The 19,424-nt window shown below is 38.4% G+C and overlaps 1 protein-coding gene across 3 annotated transcripts in view; it reads left to right on the top strand.

Moving 5' to 3' along the window:
- The window catches only part of LANCL1 (LanC like 1), a 43,925-nt gene that overhangs the window by 9,151 nt on the left and 15,350 nt on the right, over window positions 1–19,424 (top strand). For all 3 annotated transcript variants that reach the window (XM_036858349.1, XM_036858351.1, XM_036858350.1), the window contains exon 4: window positions 15,443–15,650. In XM_036858349.1, coding sequence (XP_036714244.1) covers window positions 15,443–15,650 — 208 coding nt within the window. The remainder of the gene's footprint in view (window positions 1–15,442; window positions 15,651–19,424) is intronic.

Below are 19,424 nucleotides of genomic sequence, written 5' to 3'. Positions count from 1 at the left end.
TCGGTCTTACATTTAGGTCTCAAATCCATTTTGAGTTTATTTTTGTGTATGGTGTTCTAGTTTCATTCTTTTACATGTAGCTGTCCAGTTTTCCCAGCACCACTTATTGAAGAGACTGTCTTTTCTCCATTTTATATCCTTGCCTCCTTTGTCATAGATTAGTTGACCATAGGTGCGTGGGTTTATCTCTGGGCTTTCTATCTTGTTCCATTGATCTATGTTTCTGTTTTTGTGCCAGTACCATATTGTCTTGATTACCACAGCTTTGTAGTATAGTCTGAAGTCAGGGAGTCTGATTCCTCCAGGTCCGTTTTTTTTCCTCAAGACCGCTTTGGCTATTCGGGTCTTTTGTGTCTTCATACAAATTTTAAGATGATTTGTCCTAGTTCCATAAAAAATGCCGTTGGTAATTTGATAGGGATTGCATTGAATCTGTAGATTGCTTTGGGTAGTATAGTCATTTTCACAATGTTGATTCTTCCAATCCAAGAACATGGTATATCTCTCCATCTCTTTGTTTCATCTTTACTTTCTTTCATCAGTGTCTTATAGTTTTCTGCATACAGATCTTTTGTCTCCCTAGGTAGGTTTATTCCTAGGTATTTTATTCTTTTTGTTGCAATGGTAAATGGGAGTGTTTCCTTAATTTCTCTTTCAGATTTTTCATCATTAGTGTATAGGAATGCAAGAGATTTCTGTGCATTAATTTTGTATCCTGCAACTTTACCAAATTCATTGATTAACTCTAGTAGTTTTCTGGTGGCACTTTTAGGATTCTCTATGTATAGTATCATGTGATCTGCAAACAGTGACAGTTTTACTTCTTCTTTTCCAATTTGTATTCCTTTTATTTCTTTTTCTTCTCTGATTGCCATGGCTAGGACTTCCAAAACTATGTTGAATAATAGTGGTGAGAGTGGACATCCTTGTCTCGTGCCTGATCTTAGAGGAAATGCTTTCAGTTTTTCACCATTGAGAATGATGTTTGCTGTGGGTTTGTCGTATATGGCCTTTATTATGTTGAGGTAGGTTCCCTCTATGCCCACTTTCTGGAGAGTTTTTATCATAAATGGGTGTTGAATTTTGTCAAAAGCTTTTTCTGCATCTATTGAGATGATCATATGGTTTTTATTCTTCAGTTTCTTAATATGGTGTATCACATTGATTCATTTGCGTATATTGAAGAATCCTTGCATCCCTGGGATAAAACCCACTTGATCATGGTGTATGATCCTTTTAATGTGTTGTTGGATTCTGTTTGCTAGTATTTTGTTGAGGATTTTTGCATCTATATTCATCAGTGATATTGGTCTGTAATTTTCTTTTTTTGTAGTATCTTTGTCTGGTTTTGGTATCAGGGTGATGGTGGCCTCATAGAATGAGTTTGGGAGTGTTCCCTCCTCTGCAATTTTTTGGAAGAGTTTGAGAAGGATGGGTGTTAGCTCTTCTCTAAATGTTTGATAGAATTCACCTGTGAAGCCATCTGGTCCTGGACATTTGTTTGTTGGAAGATTTTTAATCACAGTTTCAATTTCATTACTTGTGATTGGTCTGTTCATATTTTCTGTTTCTTCCTGGTTCAGTCTTGGAAGGTTATACCTTTCTAAGAATTTGTCCATTTCTTCCAGGTTGTCCATTTTATTGGCATAGAGTTGCCTGTAGTAGTCTCTTAGGATGTTTTGTATTTCTGTGGTGTCTATTGTAACTTCTCCTTTTCCATTTCTAATTTTATTGGCTTGAGTCCTCTCCCTCTTTTTCTTGATGAGTCTGGCTGATGGTTTATCAATTTTGTTTATCTTCTCAAAGAGCTAGCTTTTAGTTTTATTGATCTTTGCTATTGTTTTCTTTGTTTCTATTTCATTTATTTCTGCTCTGATCGTTATGATTTCTCTCCTTCTGCTAACTTAGGGTTTTGTTTGTTCTTATTTTTCTAGTTCCTTGAGGTGAAAGGTTAGATTGTTTACTTGAGATTTTTCTTGTTTCTTGAGGTAGGCTTTTATAGCTATAAACTTCCGTCTTAGAACTGCTTTTGCTGCATCCCTTAGGTTTTGGATCGTCGTGTTTTCATTGTCATTTGTCTCTAGGTATATTTTGATTTTCTCTTTGATTTCTTCAGTAATCTCTTGGTTGTTTAGTATTGTTTAGCCTCCATGTGTTTGTGTTTTTTACATTTTTTTCCCTGTAATTCATTTCTAATCTCATAGCGTTGTGGTCAGAAAAGATGCTTGATATGATTTCAATTTTCTTAAATTTACTGAGGCTTGATTTGTGACCCAAGATGTGATCTATTCTGGAGAATGTTCCGAGCACACCTGAGAAGAAAGTGTAATCTGCTGTTTTTGGATGGAATGTCCTACAAATATCAATTAAATCTATCTGGTCTATTGTGTCATTTAAAGCTTCTGTTTCCTTATTTATTTTCATTTTGGATGATCTGTCCATTGGTGTAAGTGAGGTGTTAAAGTCCCCCACTATTATTGTGTTACTGTCGATTTCCTCTTTTACAGTTGTTAGCAGTTGCCTTATATATTTAGGTGCTCCTATGTTGGGTGCATAAATATTTACAATTGTTATATCTTCTTCTTGGATTGATCCCTTGATCATTATGTAGTGTCCTTCTTTGTCCCTTGTAATACTCTTTATTTTAAAGTCTATTTTATCTGATATGAGTATTGTTTCTCCAGCTTTCTTTTGATTTCCATTTGCATGGAATATCTTTTTCCATCCCCTCACTTTCAGTCTGTATGTGTCCCTAGGTCTGAAGTGGGTCTCTTACAGACAGCATATATATGGGTCTTGTTTATGTATCCATTCAGTAAGCCTGTGTCTTTTGGTTGGAGCATTTAATCCATTCGTGTTTAAAGTAATTATTGATATGTATGTTCCTATTACCATTTTCTTAATTGTTTGGGGTTTGTTTTTGTAGGTCCTTTTCCTCTCTTGTGTTTCCCACTTACAGAAGTTCCTTTAGCATTTGTTGTAGAGCTGGTTTGGTGGTGCTGAATTGTCTTAGCTTTTGCTTGTCTGTAAAGCTTTTGATTTCTCCATCGAGTCTGAATGAGATCCTTGCTGGGTAGAGTAATGTTGGTTGTAGGTTCTTCCCTTTCATCACTTTAAGTATATCGTGCCACTCCCTTCTGGCTTGTAGAGTTTCTGCTGAGAAATCAGCTGTTAACCTTATGGGAGTTCCCTTGTATGTTATTTGTCACTTTTCCCTTGCTGCTTTCAATAATTTTTCTTTGTCTTTAATTTTTGCCAATTTGATTACTATGTGTCTCGGCATGTTTCTCCTTGGGTTTATCCTGTATGGGACTCTCTGCGCTTCCTGGACTTGGGAGGCTATTTCTTTTCCCATGTTAGGGAAGTTTTCGACTATAATCTCTTCAAATATTTTCTCTGGTCCTTTCTCTCTCTCTTCTCCTTCTGGGACCCCTATAATGCGAATGTTGTTGCGTTTAATGTTGTCCCAGGGGTCTCTTAGGTTGTCTTCATTTCTTTTTATTCTTTTTTCTTTATTCTGTTCCGCAGCAGTGAATTCCACTATTTTGTCTTCCAGGTCACTTTTCCGTTCTTCTGCCTCAGTTATTCTGCTATTGATTCCTTCTAGTGTATTTTTCATTTCAGTTATTGTATTGTTCATCTCTGTTTGTTTGTTCTTTAATTCTTCTAGGTCTTTATTAAACATTTCTTGTATCTTCTCAATCTTTGCCTCCATTCTTTTTCCAAGGTCCTGGGTCATCTTCACTATCTTTATTCTGAATTCTTTTTCTGGAAGGTTGCCTATCTCCACTTCATTTAGTTGTTTTTCTGGGGTTTTATCTTGTTCCTTCATCTGGTACATAGCCCTCTGTCTTGTCATCTTGTCTATGTTTCTGTGAATGTGTTCCACAGGCTGCAGGATTGTAGTTCAAAGTCCTTAATTTGTTTGAAACATTTATCAATCCATAGTACACCCCATAATAATGCATCTGTGTTTCTGGTTCATGACTCTAAAGAAAACTACAGAGCTAGGCTGCCCAACTTCATCATACCTCATTCATGCTATGCCTAGATTTGTCTCAGTTACTCACTTGATCTTGAAAGAGTTTTAGTGAAGAGAGGAAGCATCCATATGTTTTTAATGTTACATATGTACTTCAAACTGAAAAACTGGACTCATGTCATTTTTTTCCATTTTCTGTTTTTTGTTTTTTTCCAGCAAAAATTGAGACAATTAGTGACAGGGTACTTATTGGAATTTCTGCTAGAGCACCTCTGTGTGTCATATGTGCTTTAGAAAACACTATAATGCTTCATTGGTAAGGGTGATACATGCAAGTTTAAGCTGAAATTTAAAAGGAGCAAATCATTGCTTTAGAAAGTTAACATTCATTTCACAAACTATTTTACAGCTGAAATTATCTTGGCTTTTATTTTTAAATGAAGCAGAGGATATAATACAGTGATGAGAGTGGTTAACATAAGTTTTTAATAGGATTCAGACATCATCTTCTCCAAAGCCTGCATATTTATTTATACATGTGGGTTGTCATAGTGCAGTTTTATAAGCCGTATTCTTGGCTTTTACCTTTTTTTTGTTCACAGCAGAGAGGTAAAATGCCTTGACCCTTTGGAAGGAAAGGAAGGAAGAATTTTTAAAACCCCACAGCTGTCTCATATTTGCAAATGAAGCAGTTATTACTGTAAATCCTCTCTGTTATTTATTCAGGAATGAAGTGTCATGAATAATCAATTTTTCAGTTAGTAATTGAGAGTTAACAAATTATTACTATACATTAATGTTCAAAAAACAAGAATTCAATACTTTAATAATAAAATACATTGAATTTTGGCTCCTAAAGGAATGAGGATCATCAGTATGCAGTTTTGTGATCATTTGACTGTGGAAAGACAGGAGTAAAGATTAAAACATGATTCTTGTTAATAAAATGTTAATAGGATTGACATTTGAATGACGGGAGCCAGAGAGTGTGTGCATGTATGCCAGTAACTAATGTTAACGCCAGGCACTGATGTAAGTGCTTTGCATTAAATAACACATCTAAATCTCAAAACAACTCTGGTGTGGATACCATTCACATCCTGATTTCACAGATGAGATAACTGAAGCAAAGTGAAGCTGAGCACCTTGTTCATGGTTACACAGCTAGTAAGTGCCAAAGATAAGATTCGTTGCAGCAAGCCTGGCTTTAGAGCCGTGCTCTTTACCCCATGAGAGTGTGAGTGTGTGTGTGTGTGTGTGTGTTGTTTACTCTCCACTCCTACGTTCTGGTTTACTCCGTGCATTTTATAAGTGAAGAAGATCTACACATAAGCTGTAAGATGGAATAATTTGAGTGATACCTACATGATCATACTTATGCTGTACGAACTTTTTAGAAATGGCTAATGACTAGTCAATTTTAAGTGTTTAAGGAAGAAAAATCAGAATAAGCCCTGCTCAAACATGACAGGAATTTAGAAAGCTAGAGGGAAACATGGCTTGTTAGACAGGCAACAGTAATTACTATTAAAATGTCTACAGGAAAAAGTTGTTTGGGACTGGACATAGAGGAAACCCTAGAAAGATTTATGGGCATTGGCAACTAGAAAAGTGTAATCTCCAGCATTGTTCCATAGAATGTGTTTTTCCCCTTCCTAATCCTGAATTAATATATTCAGTGTGGTTTCAGGATAGAAAATTAACTCGGCCAAAACAGAAGCTTTTCCTCATAATTGCTTGTATTTGAAAAGGCATGTTGAGGATCTTCTTGAGTAAAATATTACCCCTAGTCTGAAAGCAATCAGTAGCTCTCGCAACTGTTAATAAGCGATATTTGAAATGAACAGTCTCAGTTCTTTTCACTGAAATCCTCCTTTATAAAATTTAATACACTGAAGTGCAGTGCATCATGATATTGATGTATGACACACACCAGCAGTAAGCACTTCTTTTTTAGCCTTAATCCTATCCTGGTAGATTTTCAAGAATTCTTTGCTGCGTGATCCCAGTTTGGGGGCTAAGGGAAGCCATTTGGTTCTTTATGCCTGTGCATATAGCAGACAGTGTAGAAAAATAGCAGGCATGGAAGCCCCTTAAGATCAAATCTAAAGGCCAGCTATTAAGTGATGGTAGGTGGTGTCCAGGGATCTCTGGGGACTCACCAGAGAGCATGACGCCCCCTGCCACCTGGGTTTTGTTTGAAGTATATCTGTTCTAGGGTGGAGAAGATTTTAAAGTGCTTTATAAAATGGAAAACATGAAACACTGGTGAGGAATTGCTGTTATAAAGGATTAAATGAGCAGATGAAGTATTCTCGTGTTTGAAGTAAGCATTTAGTAGGAGACATTGCTTCCCTCGCAGATGACAAAGTAGGAAAGTTAAGTAAACCCAAGGGATGGCTGATCTCACTAGTATCTTTAAGAGAGAATGAGGGAAAGTGCCAGCCCTCATTTAATTTCATTTTTTTCCACTCTTAACTATGATAATTCCCAAGGGAAATGATGATCAGCTCACACTTTAAAAATACACACAAGAGGGCTTCCTTGGTGGCGCAGTGGTTGAGAATCTGCCTGCCAATGCAGGGGACACGGGTTCGAGCCCTGGTCTGGGAAGATCCCACATGCCGCGGAGCAACTAAGCCCGTGAGCCACAACTACTGAGCCTGCGCGTGTGGAGCCTGTGCTCCGCAACAAGAGAGGCCGCGACAGTGAGAGGCCCGTGCACCGCGATGAAGAGTGGCCCCCACTTGCCACAACTAGAGAAAGCCCTTGCACAGAAACAAAGACCCAACACAGCCAAAAATAAATAAATAAATAAATAAAAATTTAAAAAAAAAAAAAAATACACACAAGACTCTAGGGGCTTTAGTTCTAGAAGACATGACCCAATCTTCTATAACCAACTCACAAAGTTAATGAGGCTAAGATTGGCATATATTTCCTCTTTTCAAGTATTAGATAACATTTTAAGTGAGAGGATATGCAGCATAATCCCTAGAGTAATATTAACTCACGCGCTAAGTGCAAGTTATTAAAGTGTTTCAAGATGCTGTTCCTCTGATCTGCCAAATGTATAGCCTCTGAGCTACAGCTTTAGCATGTGGGTCTTAGTTTCTACAGATACTAGACTTGTTTGAAAGGAACTGCACTGGCCAGGTGTCTTTTCTTTGCAATTTGATATTCTTATAAGTAGCTCTTCATCAGAGCCAGCATTTCATTGTCTAATTTGAGCCCTGACCAAGTGTCCTTCACCTTCATGAGAAGCACTAAACTGCTAGGACAAACAGAAGGCATCAGTGGCATGGATCTACACCGGGTCTATTAGAGCTCTTCACAGTGACTGCTAGACAGATGAATGCACCAAGAATGTCGCCTGCTTTCTTTGTGCCTGCACTTTATATGGTGCTGATATCACTGTGCTGTCAGTAATCTTAAATGGCTGAGACACAAGCTTGAAACAGCTGGAGGGTTTTGATATCACCAGTGTGCTTGGGTGAAGCACAGAGCAGGATGAGAATGTTTGAAGATAGATCAGAAGAAGTAGGAGGAGGTAAAGAAGGAAGACGTATCTAAGCATTTGACTTCTACGGACAGCACCAGGAGACTGAGTCCATGTCTTGTCATTTTCATTCCATTAACTTCAGCACTTAATACAATGCCAGGTCCATAGTTGGTGCTTAATAAATATCTGTTGAATGAACAACTGAATGAATGAATGGAGAGTGGCCTGCTGTTACTACTCTAGCTACCATCTAAGCAAACTAAAAATAATAACAAACGTAACTAGGTGGAATGGGGAAAGGGTGGGAATCCAACTCATTTCATGTCTTTTAGGATGTAAAAGAGTCAGTCACATCTCTTTCCCTTCAACCTCTGATGCAATTGAGCATGAACTCAGAAATGAGACAGGGCTCAGAATGTTCACTTTACACCTGGTAAAGCAGAATACAGAGCATACTGTTTAGACCTGGACATAAAGTGGGCTTCCTTCTTATTGCACCCAATTTGAATTTACCTCCCTAGACTCAAAGAACATCTGGACAGCCAAAGAATGGGTTATGACATGAGAAACAGGATTGAGACGAGAGAGCGCCTGACGCGGGAAGACTCCCACAAAGCTCAAGATGGCACGTGTACAGGGAACACTTTGCTAATCCTCCCCAGTCTGAGGAGCCAGTGAGGGAGGAGAGCGGCAGGAAATGGGAAGAGGAGGAATATGGTTCCCTCTGTACTTTCTGTCCCTTTAGATCAGGCATCAGTGATGAGACGAAGTGACTCATTCAACACTCACGGAGATTCACAGTCTAATGGGGTTTGGACATTTATTGAGTAGTTACTGTGTGCTAGGGACTATTGTACTGATCAGAATGATGTACAGTAACTGGGAGTAGCTCCTGTTACTTTCATTTTATAGATAAAGATGCTCAGGCACAGAAAGGTTTAGTAAGTGGGGTAAGATCACACAGCAGGGAAGTGGCAGAGCTAGGCTTCAATCCCAGGCAGTGATTCCTGAACCCGTGCTTCTTAATGACTACTATGCTGAAGGAGTTATCACCTATTATGGTAGTCTGAATAAAAGACTAGGAGCACTTCCTAATTTGACAGTTACAAAGCAGTACACTGCAGGGCACTGAGGGAAGGAAGGAGGAAAGTATATATCTCCTTTTTTAAAATTTTAACCTCTTTTCCTATTTAGCTCTGGAAATAGATAACAGAGAAAAGAAGACACATCTTCAGAGTGCTCATCTGCCTTTTTTAAGTTACATTTCCACTTCTTTGTTTGGGCCAATATTATTAAATTAAGGGTGTGGAGTCACAACTGGTTTCCTCCCCAGATTACCTGTATTAAGAGTACTGGAGTATTTGGAAAGGCAGCAGTGTGCCCGGCTTTCATCTGAAGACTGACTGGATGCACTAGTCCCTGTGGTGTTTACACCCAGGCTTTGTGGAGAGTGACTTCAGTGACTAGGAACGGGAGTCCTGCCCTGAAGACCCTGTCGTTTAGCTGAAGAAATGGAAACACACACCCTCAAAACACAAACAAAATTTAGACAGTTACAGAATAACACATTAGAAAGTGCCAACCTGCTTAAAAAGCCGGTGATCATGATGTATGGGGTTAATCAGAGAAAACTTTCATTTCTTACATTTCCATTAATCTGAAAGGAAAACAAAAATTAAGTAATTGATGAGCCTTTAAAGTTTCAACTAGGGAACAGTTTATTTGAAACTTAGGTTGGAACAACCCATGCCCCCGCCTTTAGGAAGTTCTTGTCTCCGTATCACTCAAAACTATTCTTGGGCATTAGCTGAACATCTCTAGTGGCTCCAGCAGTACTCGTTAATCTGAACATGATTTTTCCCACCAGAGTACATGAAGAGAGTCTTCAAAAGCACCTAACCTACAAGGAAATAACTTGCAGATCTGAAGTACCATGGCAAAGGTTTTTACATCAGTGTAGGCTGGTGGTGAAATAAGTGAATAACGTTAAGGAATAATCTCTAAAATGCAGAATTACAGAGAAGTGCTTTGAGAGCTTCATACATCTGTGGAGATTTGTATCATCTCCATATACATTTGAGATGCATCGAGGTCTTGATTGGTCAAGATGAATAGGACTAATGATCCCTCAGAAATCCAAAGGCTTAGTATTAATTACTTCTCAACAGCTGGCTATATTTATAGCACTACTGGAGATAAGGAGCTGAGTAAGGAAACTGCAGATTTAGAAGTGTCCCTAAACAGTTTACCCTCCCTTCCCAGAGTTGTAGCTACAGAAGGAAACAGAACAGAAAAAATCTGGTTCAGAGCTTCCATACTGAAAGCCAGGACATATTCCTGTTACGGCAAAGTTTTATTTGTTTTTGTCTTTCAAGTAAATTAGTTTTCAACATTTCAAAACCAAGAGATTCGTAGGATGAGCTGTGAGGCAGTGCCAGACATTCTGAACTTCTTATAAAGAATGACATCTGTCCCTGGTGTTCCAAACAGTGCTGTCCTTAGACCATTCTGCTGTGATGGATAGTTTCTTTGCTGTCCATGCAGCAGCCACTAGCCACATGTGGCTATCAAGCATTTGAAATGTGGCTAGTGTGACTGAGAAACTGAATTTTAAATGTGTTTACCTTTAACTAACTTAAGTTTCTATAGATACTTATGGTTAGAGTCTGTCACATTGGACACTGCAGTTCTGAGCAACCAAACAGGCTCCAGGAGTTATAAGTTCAAAGTAATAGATATCTGGGTTTCTACCGGCCTCTGAGATCACAGGAGATAAGTAGGTTCTTTTTTTATTTTTTGGAGGACATTTGTCTAGCCTCTCTTCCCCGAACTCAGACTCATATATCCAGCTGCCTACTTGACATCGTCACTTGGATGTCTAATGAACATCTCAAACCTGACCTGTCCAAGGTTTGGCTCCCTCTTTCTGCCACCTCCCTGCCAGGCCCCGTGTTAGGCACTTCTAGTGCTCGTCCATATCGGGTTGTCCCTCTCCTTCTGGGGTCCCGGGAGGATTAGACCTCTCAACTTCATTGTAGTTAGATGAGGCCACCTCTTCTGGTCCAGGGGCTCCGGGTGGACCCCCTGGACCAGAAGAGGTCACTTCCAAGCCAAAGCATGCAATTGCTGGTATGGTGCCCTGCAGTACTCTTCATGTTATATATGTCCCTAATAAAGTCTTATATATTCAGTCCCATCTTAGAGGACCTGGACTAACACATATAGCCACATTTATCTTTGAAAAATGCTGTTTTTGAATACTCCTCCTCTACATAAACTGACAGTAGGTTAACATCAGATCTACATTTCTATGTCTAGTTTTTAATAATTTGAAACCCCAAGGAGTCCAGCCTTACTAACCAGGTCACCCTCTAGTCTCGTCTATGTGGATTCGCTCAGATAATTCCACGTGCTGGGAGTACTCTCTGCCTTTGCTCCATTTCGGGCTTCCCACAAGTGAAGCTCCCCTTTCAGTCCACACCCCACCCATAACTACTTCCTTATGGTGTTTTTTTTCCCCTGGGATACAGCGGATACTCTGCCCACTTGTCTGTTCCTTCTCCACCAAGTCAGCTTCCAAGGCTGTGAATAACTACGGAATTAACATACCATTTCTAAAACAATGACTGACTTCACATGCTTAATTCTAAATGGTGCTTTACTGATATGACTTAAATTTGTCTGGTTTTGCGTGTAAAATAGAGATGATATCCCTATAACAACTTTCCTATACCCTCTGGGAAATAACGTAAGACATCATCCAGAGTAGGAATAATCTCTTGTTCCTGAAGGAAAGTACTCATTACTTAACAGAATTAGGATATTATCCCAAATATTTCTTGTAAAGTCACCTTTAATGACTTGAGAATTAATGGGAAAATAATGGATTCGATTTTGCTTTACTGATTTCTCAGCATATCTCTCTTCAGGTGGATTATTTTCTTTTTTAAATATGTCAGAATGTTTAAGTCATATATATGAGCAAATCTGACAAGATAGTAAAATTAAGACCAAAAAGCATTAGTTTTCATGGCTTAGTGACACTCATTATCATGGAGTGGACCAGCTAAAAAATAAAAGAATATTTAACTTAAATTTTATACCAATGAAAATGTCAAACTTCATCCAGATTCATAAAAGGTAGGGTGGTCTTCCATTTTTTTAACAAAATAATTCTAAAGTCTGAAACAATTTGGAGCATATTTTTACAATTAAATTCAATCAATTTTAAATCTCATTTCAATCTTTTCTGGTCTAGAAGAAGAGGTGAAAGGGGTAGAAGAAGGAAGCAAATCTTGATTAGTCTACCTTTTGCTTAGCAAACAGTATAGAAGGACATTTTATCTGCTGCTCAAATTTAAGCCCAAGAATATTCTTGATTAAGAAACATATTCTATGATTAAAGAAAAAAAAACATTAAAAAGTTTAAACTCCGTTCATCATTCTATATTGAGCCTCATGACCAGTTTTGATGGTTGTTATCCTAGAAGCCAGTAAGAAACATTCTTTCTCATTATATTAAATGTCCTTTAGGGACTGGAATCGTATTTGGAGATGAGTTTATGAATGGATACAACTGTAATCTTCCCTCCCAAACCTGGCCCTCCCCTAGAGGTGTTTGCCATCTCAGAGGATGGCACCATTGCCCATCTAGCTGTTGAAGTTGGGCATCTGGGAGTCATCTTGATTTTTCCTTCTCAGTCGTTCCCCACCAGGTTCTGTTGACTTTTACCTTCCAAGGCAAGTATCTTTCCAGTTCAGTCTCACGTCATCTCTACTGCAGCTACTCTTGTCTCTCGCTTGTGCTCCTGAACTGTCCTCCTAAAATTGCTCCGCCTGCATCCACTGTTCCGTATACACTTTTCCAAACCTTACAGTTCAATTACAGTGAACTTTTAAAAACACAAATTTAATTATGCTCTTAAATGGTGCTTTTCAAATTTACAAGACCCTATGTGGTCTACCTTCAGCCTACCTCCCAAGCTTTGAAGAGAGCTGTATTCCTTAGGATTAGGCTTACTAGCATAAGGGGAATGTGCCTAAAATAACAGTGGCTTTAACACAACAGAATTTCTGTCTTGTGTAAGGCAATCGGTGTGTGGCAGCTTCACAGTCCTTTGGGTTCTAAGCTTCTTTGATCTTGATGCTTTACCATCCTCATCACAGAGCTGCCACTTCATGGTCTAAAATGGCTGCTCCAGCTACACCATCACATCTGCATTCCAGCCAGGAAGGAAGAAATGGCAGGTCCCCTCCCTTCAAGAACATCTTCTGAATTTACCCCCATTATTCCCACTACGTCTTATTGGTCAGAACTTACCCATGCACATGGCCATACCCATCTGCAAAGGAGACTGTTCTGGGCCGCCATGTGCCTAGCTAAAATCCAGGGCAGTATTGTTTAGAGAAGAGGGAGATAGATTTGGGGGGACCACTTAGCAGTGTCTATTATAAGAGCTAAATCCTTATCTTCCAGATTGGAATGTGAATCAAAAATAACTGATAAAGAAAAATCAAGAGAAAGTACATAGCATATTACTAGAAATATGGAGGCAGACACTAGAGGAAATAGATAAAATGATTGAAAGTGGTTGCCTCTGGGAGACAGGAATAGACTGGGGCAGGAGACTGCAAATGCGTATTAAGCCTTATAGTACTGTTTGACTTCTTCCATGAAGGACAAATTTATTTTGATAAAAATTACATTTTGAAAAGAGTTTTTAAAAGCATGGACTGAGGCCAGGGTTGTGAGTACACATAAGGACTGGATGAGTTTACCCTGCAGAGCCCTTGAAGTTGTGTTTTTATTTCCCACCTTGCCAATTATCGCTCAGCCTTCAGTATTTATGCAAAGGTGTTGTTATATGCGTGAATATTGTCAAAGGTTAGATCATAAGAATCAAGTTCAAGATATTTGGTCACAGGCAATTCCCCCACTTTTTCTATTATTAAATTAGGCCACCTGGGGTATAAAATATTGATGAGGCATTAAATGTCTTTCACTTAGGCATTTTGTCTTATTTTCCTGACCTAGACTGATTTGTAATAAGGTTGTCCAGGAGGATTTTTCTGTTTGGCAGCAGCACTCCTCACTTGAAACCCTTTTCATCCTTTAGTGTCTTGTAGCAGGGAAGAAGGTAGGCACTGTAAACTACAACCTACAGAAGATTGCTTAATCAAAATATGCAGACACAGAGGCCCAGAATGAAAAGACAGAGAGAAATAGAACCTGAGGTGATGGAAAGCTAATTCTCTGATCAAAAAGAAAAAAAAAAAAAAAAAAATTTTCATCTAAATGAAATATTGTGAGACTTGAGAAATGATTACCTGTTTTTCATGAGAAATGCATCAAACCTTAAAATTGCACACCTTAATGGGTTTTGTTTGTTAAATGTTTAGACCAAGAGGAATTGCTGATAATAAGAGACAAAGGTCTGAAAAGGAAAACAATCATTGGGCTTGTATTTAATCACTTTTTATTTTCTCAGATCTCAGTCATGTCATTATCTGGCTTCGGTGCCTACATAACTTAATTAGGGGAGTACAGGCAGTGATGGGAACAGGAGGGCAAAATGAAAGGGTAACAATTTAAACGGATTGCCTGCAGATGCCTGGTATGGATGGAGATGAAGCCTATTAAGGACCTAATTCTAGAAGAAGCTCTTGACATTGATCATTTGTGAAAAGGAGAATTTTTTTTCTTACCCACGTACAGGTTTTGTACACTTATGTCTACAAAGCTTAAGTATTGGTACATCTGATCAGCAGCTTGTAGAATTACTAACACCAAGTCACTTTGAAAGAGTAGACGAGGTTATTAACTTTGGCAGAAAATGAAAATTTGGCCTTCATATACATGTGAAATTGAATTGTCTATAGCACAAAGCTTTGGAAATTACCCATGCAAGATAAGAAAACTATCTAAATTTAAAATTGTCCTCAGTACAGTGAAAAGTAATTTTGCAAACTGCATTTTTACTGCATTGAAATCCATAAAGAGATTGGCTCTGTTAATTTAGATTTAAACAGAGGTTCTGTGTCTTCTAAAAATGGTAAACGAGATGGAAAATGTACTTTAAGGGGAGAAACGAGTTTCTGGAAATGCCGCAGGCAGGCAGGCTCCCGACCCCACACCTTTGAGTCTGCCCTGAGACTAGTCAGCTTCAGAGGAAAGGCTCTATCTACTGTGACAGGCATTTGGAATGAGGACATGCAGACAAGCCCTCAATTACATATAGCAGGCTTCAAGAGTAGGATAAGAAGCAAATCAAGTAAAGCCCAACGCAAAAGGCATTGGCAGCTTTTCTGGTATAGTTCCTAAAGCGGCTGGGTCCCTGACAGTGGAAAAAAAAAAAAATTGGGAAACTGAGTATATTTTCTTAGATCTCAAATAACTTAATAGTTTTCTTATAATCCCCTGCCTGGAACAATACTGGGATAGAGGATTTGGTTACTCTACCTATCTTCTCATGCAAAAAATGATCTTCTATATAAAGAAAAATCTAGTTTTTCATTCCCTACTCTTTTAATTTCTTTAGCTCATAAGAACAAACATTTCTTGTTTATTATTAAGTAAATTATTATTTGTAAAATAAATAGGTGATTATTTACCAAAGGTTGATTACCTATCATTTTAACCATCAAAAAGAACACATCAGCACAATAGCCAGAGTGCAACAAGGATTAATATTAAACTTGGGTTTAGAGTTCTTAGAGTTCCTATTTTAATTTAGAGTTGTAATGATGAGGAAACTGAGAACAAGGAAGTGTCTGCCTACTGTTCATAGAGCTGCTTAGTAATAAAGCGGAGTCTAGACTAAGGTCATCTGAACTTCCAGATAATTTACGTATTTGTTATAGCTTATCAAAAATCAACACTGCTGAGTAGACAGTACACCAAAATAATACAGTCAACTGCTCTTTCCTCATCTGCACATGATTTTCTTTTTGCTTTTCAGGTATTGCTGTGCTTTACTTACACCTCTACGATGTGTTTGGGGACCCTGCCTACCTACAGATGGCACATGGCTATGTAAAGCAAAGTCTGAACTGTTTGACCAAGCATTCCATCACCTTCCTGTGTGGGGATGGGGGTCCCCTGGCAGTGGCTGCTGTGGTGCATCACAAGATGAACAATGAGAAGCGGGCAGAAGACTGCATCACCCGGTAATCATGTTTCTTTCCGAGAATTATTATCTAAACATTATGCCTTAATTCTGTGTGTGTTAGCAAAAGAACACTTTATTGAATTTACTTTTCTCTCAGCAGTAAATCTTACTGCTGTCATTTGATCAATCACATTATTCCTGAGTTGTAGTTAAGGAACAACCATTATAATCCTTATTTTATTGCAAGGTATAATGACACTGGGCTTCCCTGGTGGCGCAGTGGTTAAGAATCCGCCTGCCAAGGCAGGGGACACGGGTTTGAGCCCTGGTCTGGGAAGATCCCACATGCTGCAGAGCAACTAAGCCCATGCGCCACAACTACTGAGCCTGCGCTCTAGAGCTCGCAAGCCACAACTACTGAGCCTGCGCTCTAGAGCCCACAAGCCACAACTACTGAAGCCTGCACTCCCTAGAGCACGTGCTCCGCAACAAGAGAAGCCACTGCAATGAGAAGCCCGTGCACCGCAACCAAGAGTAGTCCCAACTCGCCACAACTAGAGAAAGCCCACGTGCAGCAAGGAATACCCAACGCAGCCAAAAAATAAATAAATTAAATTAAAAAATTAAAAAAAAAAAAAGATATAATGACACTGACATGTTCCAGATCAAACATCAGTTCCTTAGCATAAATGAGATCAAAAGCCTAATCATGTGATTACTAATCCAAGGTGCTATCCAGGATCAATAATTTGAAGAAACATGGTGCACGTGCTGCAGTGGGCTGGGACAGGCCTCCGAAGGGAACACAGAGTCAAAACTGCTTTGCTTACAGGCAAATGACATGCAAATCCAGATTTTCATTTTTAATATAAATCAGGGCAACCCACTAGAAGTTTGTGAATCATGAAGAATTATGAAAGTTTTGTACAAATAAACTACAGTTTTTGCTTTAGTAGAGTTTACTGAACACTCTTTCAGAATTCTACTAAGAAATCTGGCTGCCATGCAACTCTGCATGCCGTGCTGTTAGGCTCCCCATAAGTATGCCAACACACAGATAGTTGCAGTTACAGCAGAGGTTTCTTTGTTTTGTTGTTTAACAGACTTGACTTTTTAGAGCAGTTTTCAATTCACAGCAAAACTGAGAGGAAGGTACAGAGATTTCCCATACACCCCCTGACCCACACATGCATAGCCTCCCCTGTTATCAACATCCTCCACCAGAGTACACTTGGCTGCAAGCGATAAACCTGCATTGACCCATCATAATCACCCAAAGTCTGTAGTTCATTCTTGGCATTGTACATTTCATGGGTTTGGATAAATGTGTAATGACATGTATCCAACATTATAGTATCATATAGAGTAGTTTCACTGCCCTAAAAATCTTCTGCGCTCTACCTATTAATCCCTCCTCTCTTCTTCCTAACCCCTGGCAACTATTGGTCTTTTGACTGTCTCCATAGTTTTGCCTTTTCCAGAATGTCACAGAGTTGGAATCGTATAGTATGTAGCCTTTTCAGATTGGCTTCTTTCACTTAGTAATATGCATTTAGATTTCTCCATGTCTTCTCATGGCTTGATAGCTCATTTTTTTTTTAGAGCTGAATAATATTCCATTGTCTGGATGTACCACAGTTTATGTATTCATTCACCTACTGAAGGACACCTTAGTTTCTTCCAAGTTTTGGCAATTATAAACAAAGCTGTTAAAAACATCCATTTGCAGGTTTTTGTGTGGACATATGTTTCCAGCTCTTTCTGGTAAATACCAAGGAGCATGATTGCTGGATTGTATGATAAGACTATGTTTAGTTTTAAGAGAAACTTATAAACTGTCTTCAAAAGTGGCTGTACTATTTTGCATTCCCACCAGCAGTGAATGAGAGTTCCTGTTGCTCCACATCTTTGTCAGTATTTGGTGTTGTCAGTGTTCCAGATTTTGGCCATTTTAATAGATGTGTACTCGTATCTCATTGTTAGCTTAATTTGCATTTCTCTGATGACATGTCTCGGGGCATCTTTTCATATACTTATTTGCCATTTGTATATCTTTTTTGGTGAAGTGTCTGTTAAAGTTTAGCCCATTTTTTAAGTGGGTCTGGCAACATTTTAAGTAGTGATCATCTCTGAGCTGACCATGGTTTTTGATTCCCACTATTCATTCTTGTAAATTACTGTTAGAATAGCATTATCAGCTCTGATTTTATTTGTTGAGGATCCCTCTGCTTCAGAGGTTCACAAGCAAGTCTCATTCAATGAGTCACTCTTAACTTTCATAAAAATAAATTGTAGTGGCCTTTATAGTCTATATATAATGTCAGCCTCTCTCAAAATATGTACAGCCAAATAGTAATAGTTTGGTATGTGAAGAATGTTAATAGGTATTAAATGAAAACAAGAGTTGTGTATTCAGACACAGTGGGGAAACACTAATTAAACAAAGTTAAATATGTGCCTTTACTGACTGCTGAGAGTCTTCACTAGCTTTTACACTTGGGGGGAACCCAGGTGACTCTAGGGAACAGAATTTGCCACGCTTGTCATGTAGGCAACCCTTTTTCCTCAGGACATCTTCAGGCCTGTTGTTCTAACACTCTTTGGGGAATAATACCATATATTAATACTGGTTTATTATAAAACACTCTTAAGAGAGTAAACTAAAATTTCTTTTTTTTTTGATACCTTGGTATTGAAGGTGTTTTTGTTATTTATATCTTTTTTTGTTTTATTACATTTCAACAGTATTTTATTTATAGACTTGCTAAGGTTAAAAATATAAAATGCGGGTATATGATAGGAAATAGCCTGTTTGTGGATGCAGATTTAATTTTTTAGATTTCTAGAGTTCATGGCAGACCAGAAAGAAAAAAAGAATTATTTGTAAATTACTTTCACATCTCTTCCCTTTTAAGGGAAAAATTTCTAAGTCTTTTCAGTTCAACTTCAGGAAATCCAAAATTACTTGATGTCATCAATTATTTAATAAACCTACTTACTTGTTTTACTTTTTACCTCACCTTTTTCCTCACATCACACAGCCCTTTTATATCACAGACACTCATATTCTCCGTGTGGTGTCTGTGTTGTGCTCTACTGCCACCATAGTATTTCAGCTTACCATTCCTGTATTTGCTTAATATAGTGGTCTTTCAGAATCATAATCTTGAGTTTTAGAAACCAAAAGGACCTTTGGGATTAATGAAAGTCTAATCCTTAGACAAACTGAAATCCAAAGAAATCAGTTTCCCTAAGGTAGGGGTTCTTTGCTTTGGAATTTTGAGAATCTTAGGGCTTCCAGAGGTATATAGAAAACCCCCAAATTGTATTCAACATGGAGAGAACATTTACACTTTTCTCGGAGGGGTCTGTGACTCCCCAAAAGGAGTGTGTGTGCACGTGTGTGCGTTCATGTTCAAATTGTCCTGCAGTTGTCTGAAGCAAGTGTTGGGGAAGATAATAAACAGCACTAGTTCTTCCTACTGCTTGATTTATACTGTGGCTGTTTTCTCACTTCCTTCTGTACAGAGATAGTTGGTGTCACTACACAAATAAAGAGCATTGCCTGTTTTGTGCCCAGTTAAGTGACTACAGCATATAGCGTGCTTTGGGGCCAGCACTTAGAGTGATGAAGAACTTTGGCTTTCTGGTCAGAAAATGTTATATCCTGTCTCTTTTGTAATGTGATGAGTAAGAAAAGGACTTCTTTTTAAAAAGTTACAAACTTTTTATGACAAAAGGCAAAAACTCTCCCAGTAACACCCTGGGGAAATATTGCTAGGAGTGGAACAAAATTATCCTGTTTTTATATGTCTTTTTTCTTCCTTCAGTG

The sequence above is a fragment of the Balaenoptera musculus genome, chromosome 7, assembly GCF_009873245.2.
Source record: "Balaenoptera musculus isolate JJ_BM4_2016_0621 chromosome 7, mBalMus1.pri.v3, whole genome shotgun sequence".
Lineage (NCBI taxonomy): Eukaryota > Metazoa > Chordata > Mammalia > Artiodactyla > Balaenopteridae > Balaenoptera > Balaenoptera musculus.
This window is presented reverse-complemented; position numbering and strand designations above follow the sequence as displayed.